Here is an 18,340-nt window from a genome sequence, read left to right as displayed (position 1 = left end):
CTTTTCGGGGGCGTGAAGCTTAACAGGGAAGAGGTAGTGACACACAAGCCCTTGGGTGTTGCCTCTGGCACCTTCCCCTCTAATTCACAGCCTAGTAAGATGACTCTTCCTAACGCTTTTGGTTGCCAACAAACTAGAGCTGGCCACGAAGAAATGCTGCCGCCTTGTGGACGTCTCGCGGAACAACAACTTTACAACCGGTGCTTCAGGGCACCTAATACTCACAGAGCCTGTGGGGCTTTTAATAACACGTGTCTTCAAAAATGACCTGGGTTAGGTAACCGAAAACACATTCGAAAAACACAGACTTTCAAGAAGCCAAATTTCAGGAGGGAAAGTTTACTCACACTGTTTAAAAAGAAAAACCCCGACCACGACAGGAAGCAGAAAGTCGCTGATTATCCGACAAATGCATATCAAAATTCTAAAGTGGCATCATCTCACAGCAGGCGGTATGGCCAGCATCAAAAAGTCTACAAACAATCGATGGGGAATGAGTGTGGAGAAAAGGGAACCTTCCAACTCGGTGAGTGCAAATGTACATTGGTGACCGCCACTAGAAAACACTGTATCCCAGTTCCTAGAAAACTAAGGAGAGAGCGAACCTATACTACTGCATGTCCACTCCTGGGCGCTACTCCGGAAAATCCGTAATTCAAAAAGACACAAGCACCCCAACGTTAACTGCAGCACTATTTACAATCGCCAAGACACACAAACAAGTAGTCCAGCGAGTGATGAATACATAAACAGGAGGTCCTACGTGTATACAAGGAACTGTTACTCAGCCAGCAAAAAGAATGAAATAATGCCATCAGAAGCAACGTGGATGGACCTGGGATGCCCAAACACTGAGTGAAGTCAGACAGACAGAGGAGGACCCATAGCATATAATATCACTTATAACACGAAGGGAAACATACATACAACTGAACTAGTATACCAAACAGAAACAGAGTCACCGACTTTCAGATTAAAGCTAGGGTTACCAAAAAAAAGTGGGGTAGGAGATATAAGTTAGGCGGTTCACATGAACACATACACAGAAAAATACCTATAAACATATATATATAAAAAACACGCACTCGACAAGGACTACTGTACAACACCAGGACCTCTATTCAATGTTCTGCAATAACCTATATGGAAAAGGAATCCGAAAAACAGTAGCTATATTTCATGTGTAACTCAATCAGCTTGCTGTACACTACACCAAACCCCACTTTGGAAATCAACTCCAGTACAACATACCATCAGAACTAAGCTGAAAAAGAAAGTAAAAGGAAAGAAATGGGCATGCTTTTCACCTCGGGCCCCGGTGATAGGCGCTGGTGTCACATCCCAGCAGGCTGAGCAGCCTGGGGTCCAAGGGTGCACTGAGGTGGAGCCGAGAGACGTGAAGAGGACGTGCCTGCAGATGCAGCCCCTTAAAGCTGTCCTGTCTCTTCCTTTGTGGGGGGAACCAAACCTTCAGAATCTAGGTGGGCCTTCCGAGAGCTAAAAGGAAGCCAAGTGCACCCCAACCATGGGGGACCATCTAGGCTGCAGGGGATTCAAACCGTGACCGAGCCTCCACGGCTGCTGCTGGTGGGCTTCCCACATCCGGCCACCTTGCCACGCGTCACCCCACCTACACAGGGCAGCACCCGCAGCTTTAGCCAGGGTTTCGAATTTTCGGGGGCGTAGAAGCTTAACAGGGAAGAGGTAGTGACACACAAGCCCTTGGGTGTTGCCTCTGGCACCTTCCCCTCTAATTCACAGCCCAGCACCATGACTCCCCCTAAACCTTTTGGTTGCCGAGGAACCAGAGCTGGGCATGAAGAAATGCTGCCGCCTTGTGGACGTTTCCCGTAACAACAACTTTACAACCGGTGCTTAAGGGCACATCATATTCAGGAAGCCTGTGGGGCTTTTAACGACACGTGTGCTCAAAAATCACCTGGGTTAGGCAACCGAAAAATAAATTAGAAACACACACACCCTCAAAAAGCCAAATTTGAAGAGGGAAAGTTTACTCACACTGTTTAAAATAAAAAAATACACACCACGACAAGATGCATATCACTCATTATTTGACAAATGCCAATCCAACGTGTAACGAGGCGTCGCCTCACAGCGGGAAGAATGGCCAGCATCAAAAAGTCTACAAACAATCGATGGGGAATGAGCGTGGAGAAAAGGGAACCTTCCAACTCGGTGAGTGGAAATGTACATTGGTGACCGCCACTAGAAAGCACTGTATCCCAGTTCCTAGAAAACTAAAGAGAGAGCGACCCTATACTTCTGCAGGCCCACTCCTGGGCATTACTCGGGAAAATGCATAATTCACAAAGACACAAGCACCCCAACGTTCTTTGCGGCACTATTTACAAACGCCAAGACACAGAAACAAATAGGCCAGCGAGTGATGAATACATAAACAGCAGGTCCTACGTGTATACAAGGGACCGTTACTCAGCCAGGATAAAGGATGAAATAATGCCATTAGAAGCAACATGGATGGACCCGGGATGCCCAAACACTGAGTGAAGTCAGTCAGACAGAGGAGGACCCACAGCATATAATATCACTTATAGGAGGAAGGGAAACATACATACAACTGAACTAGTTTACTAAACAGAAACAGAGTCACCGACTTTCTCAATAAACCTAGGGTTACCAAAAAGAAAGTGGGGTAGGAGATATAAGTTAGGCGGTTCACATGAACACATACACAGAAAAATACCTATAAACATATATATAAAACACGCACTCGACAAGGACTACTGTACAACACCAGGACCTCTATTCAACGTTCTGCAATAACCTATACGGAAAAGGAATCCGAAAAATAGTAGCTGTATTACATGTGTAACTCAATCAGCTTGCTGTACACTACACCAAACCCCACTTTGGAAATCAACTCCAGTACAACATACCATCAGAATTAAGCTGAAAAAGAAAGTAAAAGGAAAGAAATGGGCATGCTTTTCGCCTCGGGCCCCGGTGATAGGCGCTGGTGTCACATCCCAGCAGCCTGAGCAGCCTGGGGTCCCAAGGGTGCACTGAGGTGGAGCCGAGAGACGTGAAGAGGACGTGCCTGCAAATGCAGCCCCTTAAAGCTGTCGTGTCTCTTCCTTTCTGGGGGGAACCAAACCTTCAGAACCTAGGTGGGCCTTCCGAGAGCTAAAAGCAAGCCAAGTGCACGCCAACCATGGGGGACCATCTAGGCTGCAGGAGATTCAAAACGTGACCGAGCCTCCACGGCTGCTGCTGGTGGGCTTCCCACATCCGGCCTCCTTGCCAGGAGTCACCCCACCTACACACCGCAGCACCCGCAGCTTTAGCCAGGGTTTGGACTTTTCGGGGGCGTGAAGCTTAACAGGGAAGAGGTAGTGACACACAAGCCCTTGGGTGTTGCCTCTGGCACCTTCCCCTCTAATTCACAGCCTAGTAAGATGACTCTTCCTAAGGCTTTTGGTTGCCAACAAACTGGAGCTGGCCACGAAGAAATGCTGCCGCCTTGTGGACGTTTCGCGGAACAACAACTTTACAACCGATCCTTCAGGGCACCTAATACTCACAGAGACTATGGGGCTTTTAATAACACGTGTCTTCAAAAATGACCTGGGTTAGGTAACCGAAAAAACATTCGAAAAACACGGACTTTCAAGAATCCAAATTGCAGGAGGGAAAGTTTACTCACACTGTTTAAAAAAAAAAACCCCGACCACGACAGGAAGCAGAAAGTCACTGATTATCCGAGAAATGCATATCAAAATTCTAGAGTGGCATCATCTCGCAGCAGGCAGTATGGCCAGCATCAAAAAGTCTACAAACAATCGATGGGGAATGAGCGTGGAGAAAAGGGAAGCTTCCAACTCGGTGAGTGGAAATGTACATTGGTGACCGCCACTAGAAAGCACTGTATCCCAGGTCCTAGAAAACTACAGAGAGAGCGACCCTATACTACTACAGGCCCACTCCTGGGCATTACTCGGGAAAATGCATAATTCAAAAAGACACAAGCACCCAAACGTTCTTTAGGCCAGCGAGTGATGAATACATAAACAGCAGGTCCGACGTGTATACAAGGGACTGTTACTCAGCCAGGATAAAGGATGAAATAATGCCATTAGAAGCAACATGGATGGACCCGGGATGCCCAAACACTGAGTGAAGTCAGTCAGACAGAGGAGGACCCATAGCTTATAATATCACTTATAGGAGGAAGGGAAACATACATACAACTGAACTAGTTTACTAAACAGAAACAGAGCCACTGACTTTCAGAATAAACCTAGGGTTACCAAAAAGAAAGTGGGGTAGTAGATATAAGTTAGGCGGTTCACATGAACACATACACAGAAAAATACCTATAAACACATATATAAAACAAACACGCACTGGGCTTCCCTGGTGGCGCAGTGGTTGAGAGTCTGCCTGCCGATGCAGGGGACACGGGTTCGTTCCCCAATCCGGGAAGATCCCACATGCCGTGGAGCGGCTGGGCCCGTGAGCCATGGCCTCTGAGCCTGCTTGTCTGGAGTCTGTGCTCCGCAACGGGAGAGACCACAACAGTGAGATGGCTGCGTACCGCAAAAAAAAAAAGAAAAAAAAAAATTGACAGCAACCAGCATTTGTGAGGATGTGGAGAAACTGGAACCCTCGTGCATTGCGTTTGGTGACATAAAATAGTGGAACTACGGTGAAAAACTGCTTGACAGTTTCTTAAAATGTTAAACATAAACTTATTAAATGACCCAAAAATTCTACTTCTGTGGCTTCCCTGATGGTGCAGTGGGTAAGAATCCACCTGCCAATGCAGGGGATACGGGCTCGAGCCCTGGTCCAGGAATATCCCACGTGCCACGGAGCAACTAAGCCTGTGTGCCACAACTACTGAGCCTGAGCTCTACAGCCTGCGAGCCACAACTACTGAGCCCACACGCCTAGAGCCTGTGCTCCACAACAAGACAGGCCACCGCAGTGAGAAGCCCGTGCACCGAAACGAAGAGTAGCGCCCACTCGCCGCAACTAGAAAAAGCCCACGTGCAGCAACGAAGACTCAACGCAGCCATAAATATATATATATATATATATATATATATATATATATATATATTTTTTTTTAAAGATTGAAAAAAAATTCTACTTCTGGGGCTTCCCTGGTGGCACAGTAGTTTAGAATCCACCTGCCAACGCAGGGGATGTGGGTTCGAGCTCTGGTCCAGGAAGATCCCACATGCCGCGGAGCAACTAAGCCCGTGCACCACAACTACTGAGCCTGCGCTCTAGAGCCCGCGAACCACAACTACCGAGCCTGCGCTCTAGAGCCCGTGAGCTACAACTACTGAGCCCACATGCCACAACTACTGAAGCCCGCGTGCCTAGAGCCCATGCTCTGCAACAAGAGAAGCCACCGCAATGAGAAGCCCGCGCACCACAACGAAGAGTAGCCCCCGCTTACCGCCACTAGAGAAAGCCCACACAGCAACGAAGACCCAACGCAGCCAAAAATAAATAAATAAATAAAATTGTAAAAGTTGAAGTTAATGAATTAGGAAAGCAGGAAAAGTAGACTGATTGATAAATCAAAGAACCGGTTCTTTTGAGAAAGCTAAAAACTTGAACACTGACAGAAAAAAACCACCACCTCCTTGTCGATTTTCATAAAGAAGGCACATATATAAAACTTAGAGACTTCTAAGACGACTTTTACTAGAGATTGGGGTGGGAGGGCCAGGCAGTGGCTTCACCCACACAGCCCATGGGTGGGCTTCACTCATACACACTACGAGTTCAAGGCACACCTCAGATGTTGGCGTTTTTAAGCCTTTTTGGTTGGTATGGGCTGAGGGAGGCCCTTGGCCGTTCAGGCCACATGCACCTGACCTTCCATCACCTCACCAGCTTCTCAGTCTCCTGTTCTCTTCTCCTCTACGCACATTTTCTCACACAGGTTAGTTTGTCTCCTGTGTTGCTTGGACATCATATGGCATCCATGCCCTCAGCAGCTTAAGCAAAATGTTAACACACACACACAGTTCTTTCTCTAAGATGAACTCCAGGGCCAGGGGAAAGGAATTACACATAAGAGGGTTCCTCTTCACCTTTCAAGAAGGACAAGATACTCCAGGGTTGGGAGGCAAAGCTCCTGGCACAGTTGTGCCCTGCAGGCAGCACTTCCTGCCCATCCCGCCTGGGAACCCTGCCCAGGGAAACAGACACAGGCCGCAGGAGGCCCGGGATGCCTGGGGGTGGGAGCGCCTACCTGGATCAGGCTGTACTTCTGGTCTCTGTTCTTCAGGACCATGGTGTTCCGCCACTGCAGGCACTTCTCCTGGTGGGCCTGGATCTCAGAAGTGAGGGTGAAATTCCGGCTCTGGAAGTCCTCCAGATTGGGGGCAGGAGGAGGGGACATAGCCAGCAGTTTTCCCTCTGTAAGATCTTCCGGGGAAATGGGCAGCCCGAACTCCTGGCTCAGCCCCTTGATCATGGAGGAGGAGGGCAGCAGGTCCCCGGTGATCACCTCCCTGAGCCTGGAGCTGTAATGGCAGATGCAGTAGATCCTGGAACACAGAAGAGGCCCACTCAGCCTGCCTGCCCGGCACGACAGGTCAGACGGTCTCCATTTTATGAGAGGAAACGAAAACACAGAGAGGTTGATGAGCTGATCCCGGGTCACCCAGCTCGTGCACGAGAAGCTTAGATGCCACGTGCTGAGCCCACGGGGTTGGGGTGTGGGGAGATGTCCCCTTCCCTCTCCCCTCTCAGTCCCCCCGCAGTTAAAGGCTTCCCACTTTCTGCTTTGATTATTTTTCGGTCCCGATGGCCTTATTCCCTACCTCGCACCAACCCACACCCCACCAGGGAGTGGCCTCGACAGGCTGGCCGTCGGGGGTGTGGACCACAGAGCTCCTTCCCGCCCAGGCAGAGGGTACGAGGCACAGAGCCTCATGTCAGCACAGTTCGAGGACTGAGTAGTCACCCCCACCCCCACCAGGGTGAGCGGACGCCCCCCTCTCTCCCGCCCCAACCCCCCCTTTTTAAAAACACATTCAGCAGGCACAGCTGTGGTTCGGGTTAGGCTGCCCTCTGTCCGCCGCACACTTCCGAAGCCCCCCTGGCAGAGCGTGCGGGACGGCGGGGCACGGGCCGGGCCGCACCTGCTCAGTGCCTGAAAGACCTGCCGCGGCACCGTGTTGCGCACGTAGAGCACTGCGTGCTTCATCAGCTGCGCCAGCGGCCGGGACAGGTGCACGTGGTACGGGACGGTCTCCAGGTCGGCGTAGAGGCGGCGGCGGAAGCGCAGCTGCGAGTTGTAGAGCGCCTTGTAGGAGCCGGGCTCTGCCTGCGGGACCCTGCAAGAAAAAAGAGGGGCCCCACGCCGCTGCCGCTCTGCCCGCCACAGAGCTCGGCACTTTCCCAGGGCCACTGGTGGCGGAAACGCTGGCACTGGCCTGGGCTTGCTTGTGTCTCGCTGTCCCCGCCCCATCTCTGTTTCCTCCCCCTCCCCTACCGACCCGCCCCTCCCACCGACTCTGCGTCCCCGCCCCCCACCTTTGAGCCACCCGCTGTGTTGGGCTCAGGTTCCTCCACCTTCCTGAACCCGGTGAATCTGCACGGAGCCTGTGCATCCCACCCTGAGTCTGTGTGTTGGGGTGGGGGTGGTTCCCCTTTGTGGGGGGTCCCTGTTCAAGTCTTCTGCCCATTCCTCCACTGGGATGTTTTTACTGTTTTCTCATTCATTCACAGGCGTTTCTGTACTCTCAGAATACTAGCTCCATACATTGCAAATACTTTTTTCTCAGTTTGTGGCTTTTCTTTTCGCAATTTTTATGGTCTTTGGGTGAAGAGAAGTTACTAATTTTAATATAGCCAAACCTGTCATTTTTTCCTTTATTTTTTCTACTTCTGTCTTACTCAAGAAGTCTTTCTTTATTCTGAGGTCATGAATATGTCCTCCTGTAGTACTATCTAAAAGCTTTACAATTCAACTTTTTAAAAATAGATTTTTCTTCTACAAGAAAGGTGAGAACATACAACGGGAAAAAGACAGTCTCTTCCATAAGTGGTGCTGGGAAAACTAGACAGCTACGTGTCAAAGAATGAAATTAGAACATTTTCTCATACCATATATAAAATAAACTCAAAATGGATTACAGACCTAAATATAAGACCTGAAACTCTTAGAAGAAAACATAGGCAATATGTTCTTTGACACTGGTCTTAGCAATAATTTTTTGGATCTGTCTCCTCAGGCAAGGGAAACAAAAGCAAAAATAATCAAATGGGACCTAATCAAACTTAAAAGCTTTTGCACCGCAAAGGAAACCGTCAACAAAATGTAAAGGCAACCTACTGAATGAGAGAACATTGGCACATGATATGTGATATGGGGTTAATATCTAAAATATATAAAGAACTCCTACAACTCAGTGTTAAAAAAACAAACGACCCAATTAATAAATGGGCAGAAGACCTGAATAGGCATTTTTCCAAAGAAGACATACAGATGGCAAACAGGTACATGAAAAGATGTTCAATATTACTAATTATTAGGGAAATGTAAATCAAAACCACAATGACGTATCACCTCACAGAATGGCTATCATCAAAAAGACAAGAAATAAAGTGTTGGTGAGGATGTGAAGAAAAGGGAACCCTCCTACACTCTTGGTGGGAATGTAAACTGGTGCAGCCACTATGGAAAACAGTATGGAGATTCCTCAACAAATTAAAAATAGAACTACCATATGATCCAACAATTCAACTCCTGGGTATGTATGGAAAGAAAATGAAAACAATACTTTGAAAAGATATATGCACCCCAATTTACAATAGCCAAGATATGTAAGCAACCTAAGTGCCCATCAGCAGATGAATGGATAAAGAAGACATGATATATAGATACAGTGGAATATTGCTCTGCCATTAAAGAGGACGAAATTTTGCCATTTGCAACAACATGGATGGACCTTGGAAGGTATTAAACTTAGAAAAATAAGTCAAACAGAGAAAGATAAATACTGTATGTTCTCACTTATGTGTGGAATCTGAAAAATAAAACGAACAAGATATTTCTGGTGAAACCTGAGTAAGAACAGACAACTGTGGTCTAGTTAACTGTACTGCATCCATCAATATGTCAGATGTCACCACTGGGGGAGACAGGGTGTTGGGCACCTGGAACCTCTCTATGATTTCTGCAACTTATTGTGAGTCCATAATTATTTCAAATAAGCTTTTACTCTGTCTGGGATTGATTTTTGTGAACTGTGTGAGCCAGCAAATTAGGAAACTCTCAGCGAATAAGGAATAAAGTGGAACTTCCTCAAGTTGATAAAGGACATCTACAAAAAACCTACACGTAATGGGGAAAGACTGCCTTCCACCAAAGACCAGAAACAAAGCAAGGATGTGACAACTCTTATATAAAATAGTACTTCAAGTCTTAGCTAGCACCCTAAGGAAATGAAGATATACAGCCTGGAAAGGAAGGAATTAAACTATTGCTATTTGCAGATGACATCTTGGTCAGTGTAGAAAATCCCAAGGAATCTACCAAAAACAATCAATCAAACGAACAGAACTCCTCAAACCAATAAGTGAGTTTAGCAAGGCTGTAGAATCAACATAGAAAAATCAATTATATTTCTATATACAAGCAATGCACAGCTGGAAACTGAAATTAAAAAACACAGAACCATTTAAAAATCACTCAAAAAATAAAATACTTAGATATAAATCTACCAAATACGTACAGGACTTGTATGCTGAATATACTGATGAAAGAAATTTTTAAAAATTTTTAAATTTTAAAAAAACCTAAATAAGTGAAAATCTAAATAAATATTCATGGATTGGAAGGCTCAAATAGTTCTCTCCAAATGATACATAGGTTGAGCATAATTTCTATCAACATTCTAGAAAGATGTTTTGTAGATACATACAGCATATTGTAAAATTTATATGAAAAGGCAAAGGATCTAGAACAACAAAAACAATTTTGAAAAAGAATAAAGTGGCCTGACTTTGATTATATAGCTACGGTAATCAAGACTTTGTAGTATTGGTGAAGGGACAGACACAGAAATCAATGGAGCAGAATTGAGAACCCAGAAATAGATCCACACAATTATGACCAACCGATTTTTTATAAAGATGCAAAAGCAATTCAGTAAAGGAATATAATATTTTCAACAAATGATGCTGTAGCTATTGGATATATGTAGGCTAAATGAAACACAACAAAAACTCAACCTAGGTTCCAGTTCAGGATGGTGACGGAGGAAGATCCTGAAGATCTTCCTTGGGAAGATCTTCCTTGGGAACAGCTTCTTGGGAGGGAGATCCTCCTCCCAAGGACACACCAAATCTACAGCTCCATAGGGAACAATTTCCTCTGGGGGGAAAGATACAAAAACAAAAACTAAAAACTAGCTGAATGACCCCTTCACATAGGGCAAAAGAGAAACCAGCCACATCAAAACAGAATTCCAAATAAGATGAGCCCAGAGACCCACACCAAGACACACTATAATTAAAAAGCCAAAAGCTAACGACAAGGAGAGAAGCTTAAAAGCAGCAAGAGAAAAACAACTTGTTACACACAAGGGAACTCCCATAAGACTATCAGCAGATTTTTAAGCAGACACTTTGCAGGCCAGAAGGGAGTGGCACGATATATTCAAAGCGCCAAAAGAAAAGACCTTCCAACAAAGAATACTCTACCTGGCAGTTATCATTCAGAATTGAAGGAGAGATAAAAGAGTTTTCCAGATAAGAAAAACTAACAGAGTTCATCACCACTAAACTGGCCTTATAAAAATGTTAAAGGGACTCCTTTCAGTTGAAAAGAAAGGATGTTAATTGCTAACAGAAAACACGAGACTGATCAAGATGGCAGAGTAGTAGGACACAAAGCTCGCTCTCTCCCACATCTACAACAAAAATACATCTACATGTGGAACGATTCTCACAGAATATCTACTGAACGCTGGCAGAAGACTTCAGACTGCTGTAAGAGCAAGAAAATCTCCATGTAACCAGGTAGGAAAAATGAAAAAGAAAGTGAGAAAGGTATCCGGATGGGACCTGCACCCCTGGGAGGGGGCTGTGAAAGAGGTAAGGTTCATGCACCCTGGGAAGCCCCCTCACCGGCAGGGAGATCTGCCAGGACAGAAGGGGAGCTTCAGAGCCTCTGAGAAGAATGCAGCAGTCAGTTCGTGGCAGCCAGAGCAGAGGGAGAACTGCACAGATGGTCAGTACCGCAGACCTGCACTCACCAGCCTGACATGTGCATCCCCAGTGCTGGCAGGGGCTGGGTGCTGGAACTTCGGCTCCAGAGATCAGAACCAGGGAGAGGACTGGGGTTGGCTGTGTAGAGACAGACCGGGGGGCGGGGGGATGAATCCGGTGCCACCACGGCTGGGGATATAAGCGGAGGAAGCCTGAGCTGCCTCAGAGGCCGGTCAGCATTGTTTGGGTGGTGTAGGAGGGGAGAGGTGGGACCTAGACTATAGCCTTTTTTCCATGTATGTGTGCTCCCAGAGGGCAAGACACTGCCTGCCCAGGCTCCAGGGGCAGTTACAGACCTCTACCACCATCCACCCTGATGCCAGGAGTGGTCACAATCCCCCACTAAAACCCTCCCAGACCCTAGGAGTGGTTGAGGGACTGCACCAACTCCTGCCCAGAACGCAGGAGTGGTTGTGAGCCTCCACCAACTCCCTCCTGAACAAGACTGGTCATGGGCCACTGACGCACCTGCCCAGGCGCCAGGAGTGGGCGAGAGCCCCAGCCACCACCTTCCTGGACAATGAAAACACAACCATACAAAATCTATGGGACACAGCAAAAGCAGTTCTTAGTGGAAAGTTCATAGCAATACAGGCCTTCATCAAAAACAAGAAAAATCTCAAATGAACAACCTAACCTACCACCTAAAAGAATTAGACAAAGATGAACAAACAAAACCTAAAGTCAGCAGAAGGAAGGAAATAATAGAGATCAGGGAGGAAATAAAGTAGAGATTTTTTTAAAAAATAGAAAAAAATCAACAAAACCAAAAGCTGGTTCTTTGAAGGGGTAAACAAAATTGACAAACCTATAGCCAGGCTCACCAAGAAGAGAGAGAATCCAAATAAACAAAATAAGAAAAGAAAAAGGAAAAATCTCAACTGATACCATAGAAATACAAAACACCATGAGAGAATACTATGAACAATTATATACCAACAAATTTGACAACCTAGAAGAAATGGAATTGTCTAGAAACATACAGCCCACCAAAATTGAATCAAGAAGAAATAGATAATTTCTACAGACCAATCACTAGAAGTGAAATCAAACCTGTAATAAAAAACTTCCTACAAAAAGAAGTCCAGGATCACATGGCTTCACAGGCGAATTCTACCAAACATACAAAGAAGAACTTACACAGATTCTTCTCAAACTCTTCCAAAAGATTGAAGAGGAGGGAACACTCCCAAAGACATTCTGTGAAACCACAATCACCCTGATACCAAAACCAGACAAAGAAACCACCAAAAAAAGAAAATTACAGGCCAATATCTTTGATGAATATAGATGCAAAAATTCTCAACAAAATATTTGCAAACCAAATCTAACAACACGTAAAAAAGATCATACACCATGACCAAGAGGGATTCATCCCAAGTTCACAAGGATGGTTCAGTATACACAAATCAATCAATCTGATACACCACAACAACAAAAGAAAAGACAAAAAATACCTTGACAAGAACACCACATAAACAAAAGAAAAGACAAAAACCACATGATAATCTCAATACATGCAGAAAAAGCATTTGACAAAATTCAACATCCATTCACGAAAAAAACTCTTACCACAGTGGGTATAGAGGGAACATATCTCAAAATAGTAAATGCTATTTATGACAAACCTACAGCCAATTTAATGCTCAATAGTGAAAAGCTGAAAGCCTTCCCCTACAATCTGGAACAAGACAAGGATGCCCACTCTCACCACTTCTCTTCAACATACTATTGAAATTCCTAACCACAGCAATCAGATGAGAGAAAGAAATTAAAGGTATCCAAATTAGAAGGGAAGAGGTAAAATGGTCATTATATGTAGATGATATGACACTATATATAGAAAACCCTGAAGACACCACACAAAAACAACTAGAACTGATAAATTAATTCAACAAGGTAGCAGGATACAAGATTAACATACAGAAATTGGTGGCGGGCTTCCCTGGTGGCACAGTGGTTGAGAGTCCACCTGCTGATGCAGGGGACATGGTTCATGCCCCAGTCCGGGAAGATCCCACATGCCGCAGAGGGGCTGGGCCTGTGAGCCATGGCCTCTGAGCCTGCACGTCTGGAGCCTGTGCTCCGCAACGGGAGAGGCCACAACAGTGAGAGGCCTGCATACAGCAAAAAAAAAAAAAAAAACCTTTTAAAATTGCAAACCAGAGCAGAAGCAAGAAGAACTACAATCCTGCAGACTGTGGAACAAACACCACATTCACAGAAAGACAGACAAGATGAAAAGGCAGAGGGCTATGTACCAATTGAAGGAACAAGATAAAACCCAAAAAAAAAACAACTAAATGAAGTGGAGATAGGCAACCTTTCAGAAAAAGAATTCAGAATCATAATAGTGAAGATGATCCAGGACCTCGGAAAAAGAATGGAGGCAGAGATTGAGAAGATGCAAGAAATGTTGAACAAAGACCTAGAAGCATTAAAGAACAAACAAACAGAGATGAACGATACAATAACTGAAATGAAAACTACACTAGAAGGAATCAATAGCAGAATAACTGAGGCAGAAGAATGGATAAGTGACCTGGAAGACAGAATAGTGAAATTCACTGCTGCAGAACAGACTAAAGAAAAAAGAATGAAAAGAAATGAAGACAGCCTAAGAGACCTCTGGGACAACATTAAACGCAACAACATTCGCCTTATAGGGGTCCCAGAAAGAGAAGAGAGAGAGAAAGGACCAGAGAAAATACTGAAGAGATTATAGTTGAAAACTTCCCTAACATGGGAAAGGAAATAGTCACCCAAGTCCAGGAAGCGCAGCGAGTCCCATACAGGAGAAACCCAAGGAGAAACATGCCGAGACACACAGTAATCAAATTGGCAAAAATTAAAGATGAAGAAAAAAGGAAAGCAAGGGAAAAACGAAAAATGACATACAAGGGAACTCCCATAAGGTTAACAACTGATTTCTCAGCAGAAACTCTAACAAGCCAGAAGAGAGTGGCATGATATACTTAAAGTGATGAAACAGAAGAACCTACAAACCAAGATTACTCTACCCGGCAAGGATCTCATTCAGATTCAAGGGAGAAATCAAAAGCTTTACAGACAAGCAAAAGCTCAGAGAATTCAGCACCACCAAACCAGCTTTACAACAAATGCTAAAGGAACTTCTCTAAGTGAGAAACCCAAGAGAAGAAAAGGATCTACAAAAACAAACCCATTAACAATTAAGAAAATGGTCATAGGAACATACATATCGATAATTACCTTAAACATGAATTAAATGCTCCAACCAAAAGACACAGGCTTGCTGAATGGATACAAAAACAAGACCCATATATATGCTGTCTACAAGAGACCCACTTCAGACCTAGGGACACATACAGACTGAAAGTGAGGGGATGGAAAAAGATATTCCATGCAAATGGAGATCAAAAGAAAGCTGGAGTAGCAATACTCATATCAGATAAAACAGACTTTAAAACAAAGAATGCTACAAGAGACAAGGAAGGACACTATATAATGATCAAGGGATCAATCTAAGAAGAAGATATAACTATTATAAATATATATGCACCCAATATAGAAGCACCTCAATACATAAGGCAACTGCTAACAGCTATAAATTGACAGAATATAAATCGAGGAAATATATATATATAGCTAATAGCTATAAATCGAGGAAATCGACAGTAACACAATAATACTGGGGGACTTTAACACCTCACTTACACCAATGGACAGATCATCCAAAATGAAAATAAATAAGGAAACAGAAGCTTTAAATGACACAACAGACCAGATAGATTTAATTGATTTTTATAGGACATTCCATCCAAAAACAGCAAATTACACTTTCTTCTCAAGTGCGCACGGAACATTCTCCAGGATAGACCATATCTTGGGTCACAAATCCAGCCTCAGGAAATTTAAGAAAACTGAAATCATATCCAGCATCTTTTCTGACCACAACACTATGAGATTAGAAATGAGTTACAGGGAAAAAAACGTTAAAAACACAAACACGTGGAGGCTAAACAATACACTACTAAGTAACCAAGAGATCACTGAGGAAATCAAAGAGGAAATCAAAAAATACCTAGAGACAAATGACAATGAAAACACAACAATCCAAAACCTATCGGATGCAGCAAAAGCAGTTCTAAGAGGGAAGTTTATAGCTATAAAAGCCTACCTCAAGAAACAAGAAAAATCTCAAGTAAACAATCTAACCTTACACCTAAAGGAACTAGAGAAAGAAGAACAAACAAAACCCAAAGTTAGCAGAAGGAAAGAAATCATAAAGACCAGAGCAGAAATAAATGAAATAGAAACAAAGAAAACAATAGCAAAGATCAATAAAACTAAAAGCTGGTTCTTTGAGAAGATAAACAAAATTGATAAACCATTAGCCAGACTCATCAAGAAAAAGAGGGAGAGGACTCGAATCAATAAAATTAGAAATGAAAAAGGAGAAGTTACAACAGACATCGCAGAAATACAAAGCATCCTAAGAGACTACTACAAGCAACTCTATGCCAATAAAATGGACAACCTGGAAGAAATGGACAAATTCTTAGAAAGGGATAACCTTCCAAGACTGAACCAGGATGAAAAGGAGGAAAATATGAACGACCAACAACAAGTAATGAAATCGAAATTGTGATTAAAAATCTTCCAACAAACAAAAGTCCAGGACCAGATGGCTTCACAGTTAAATTCTATCAAACATTTAGAGAAGAGCTAACACTCATCCTTCTCAAACTCTTCCAAAAATTGCAGAGGAAAGAACACTCCCAATCTCATTCTATGAGGCCACCATCACCCTGATACCAAAACCAGAGAAAGATACTACAAAACAAGAAAATTACAGACCAATATCACTGATGAATATAGATGCAAAAATCCTCAACAAAATACTAGCAAACAGAATCCAACAACACACTAAAAGGATCATACACCACGATCAAGTGGGATTTATCTCAGGGATGCAACGATTCTTCAATATATGCAAATCAATCAATGTGATACACCATATTAACAAATTGAAGAATAAAAACCAGATGATCATCTCAATAGATGCAGAAAAAGCTTTTGACAAAATTCAACACCGATTTATGACAAAAACCCTCCAGAAAGTGGGCATAGAGGGAACCTACCTCAACATAGTAAAGGCCGTATACAACAAACCCACAGCAAACATCATTCTCAATGGTGAAAAACTGAAAGCATTTCCTCTAAGATCAGGAATGAGACAAGGATGTCCACTCTCACCACTATTATTCAACATAGTTTTGGAAGTCCTAGCCATGGCAATCAGAGAAGAAAAAGAAATAAGAGGAATACAAATTGGAAAAGAAGAAGTAAAACTGTCACTGTTTGCAGATGACATGATACTATACATAGAGAATCCTAAAAATGCCACCAGAAAACTACTAGAGCTAATCAATGAATTTGGTAAAGTGGCAGGATACAAAATTAATGCACAGAAATCTCTTGCATTCCTATACACTAATGAGGAAAAATCTGAAAGAGAAATTATGGAAACAGTCCCATTTACCATTGCAACAAAAAGAATAAAATATCTAGGAATAAACCTACCTAGGGAGACAAATGACCTGTATGCAGAAAACTATAAGACACTGATGGAAGAAATTAAAGGTGATAGCAACAGATGGAGAGATATACCATGTTCTTGGATTGGAAAAATGAATATTGTGAAAATGACTATACTACTCAAAGCAATCTACAGATTCAATGCAAACCCTGTCAAATTACCAATGGTATTTTTTATGGAACTAGAACAAATCATCTTAAAATTTGTATGGAGACACAAAAGACCCCGAAGAGCCAAAGCAGTCTTGAGGGGAAAAAAAGGAGCTGGAGGGCTTCCCTGGTGGCGCAGTGGTTGAGAGTCCGCCTGCCGATGCAGGGGACACGGGTTCGTGCCCCGGTCCGGGAGGATCCCGCGTGCCGCGGAGCGGCTGGGCCCGTGAGCCATGGCCGCCGAGCCTGCGCGTCCGGAGCCTGTGCTCTGCAACGGGAGAGGCCACAGCAGTGAGAGGCCCGCGTACCGCAAAAAAAAAAAAAAAAAAAAAAAGGAGCTGGAGGAATCAGACTCCCTGACTTCAGACTATACTACAAAGCTACAGTAATCAAAATAATATGGTGCTGGCACAAAAATGGAAACACAGATCAATGGAACAAGATAGAAAGCCTAGAGATAAACCCACGCACCTATAGTCAACTAATAAATAAAAATAAATAAAATAAAATAAAATTGCAACCCAAAAAATAACATAGGAATAAACCTCACCAAGGAGGTGAAAGATTTATACGCTGAGAACTATAAAACATTAATAAAGGTAAGTGAAGAGGATTCAAAGAAATGGAAAGATATCCCATGCTCTTGGATTTGAATAATTAATATTATTTAAATGAACATACTACCCAAAGCAATCTACAGATTTAATGTGATCCCTATCAGATTACCCATGACATTTTTCACAGAATTAGAAGAATCCAAAAATTTATATGGACCCATAGAAGACCCAGAATTGCCACAGCAATCCTGAGGGGGAAAAAAAAATTTAAAGAGCAGGAGGCATAATTCTCCCAGACTTTAGACAATACTACAAAGCTACAGTAATCAAAACAACATGGTACTGGCACAAAAACAGACATATGGACAAATGGAACAGAACAGACAGCCCAGAAATAAACCCACACACCTATGGTCAATTAATCTTAAACAAAGGAGGTGAGAATATACAACAGGACGGACTTCCCTGGTGGTGCAGTGGTTAAGAACCCGCCTGCCAATGCAGGGGACACAGTGAGCCCTGGTCTGGGAAGATCCCACATGCCATGGAGCAACTAAGCCCATGCACCGCAACTACTGAGCCTGTGCTCTAGAGCCCGCGAGCCACAAATACTGAAGCCCGCGCACCTAGAGCCCGTGCTCTACAACAAGAGAAGTTGCCAAAATGAGAAGCCCACGCACCACAACGAAGAGTAGCCCCCCACTCACAGCAACTAGAGAAAGCCCGCACTCTGCAAAGAAGACCCAATGCAACCAAAGATAAATAAATAA

At 43.8% G+C, this 18,340-nt stretch overlaps 1 protein-coding gene across 1 annotated transcript in view; it reads right to left on the bottom strand.

Moving 5' to 3' along the window:
- The window catches only part of CFAP92 (cilia and flagella associated protein 92 (putative)), a 173,343-nt gene that overhangs the window by 80,065 nt on the left and 74,938 nt on the right, over window positions 1-18,340 (bottom strand). The window contains exons 21-22 of the mRNA XM_049693712.1: window positions 7,149-7,343; window positions 6,254-6,551 (exon numbers count right to left, since the gene is read on the bottom strand). Of these exons, the coding sequence (XP_049549669.1) occupies window positions 6,254-6,551; window positions 7,149-7,343 (493 nt within the window). The remainder of the gene's footprint in view (window positions 1-6,253; window positions 6,552-7,148; window positions 7,344-18,340) is intronic.

Source organism: Orcinus orca, chromosome 10, assembly GCF_937001465.1.
Source record: "Orcinus orca chromosome 10, mOrcOrc1.1, whole genome shotgun sequence".
NCBI lineage: Eukaryota > Metazoa > Chordata > Mammalia > Artiodactyla > Delphinidae > Orcinus > Orcinus orca.
The sequence above is the reverse complement of the archived record's forward strand: the minus strand, read 5'-3'. Positions and strand labels throughout refer to the sequence as shown.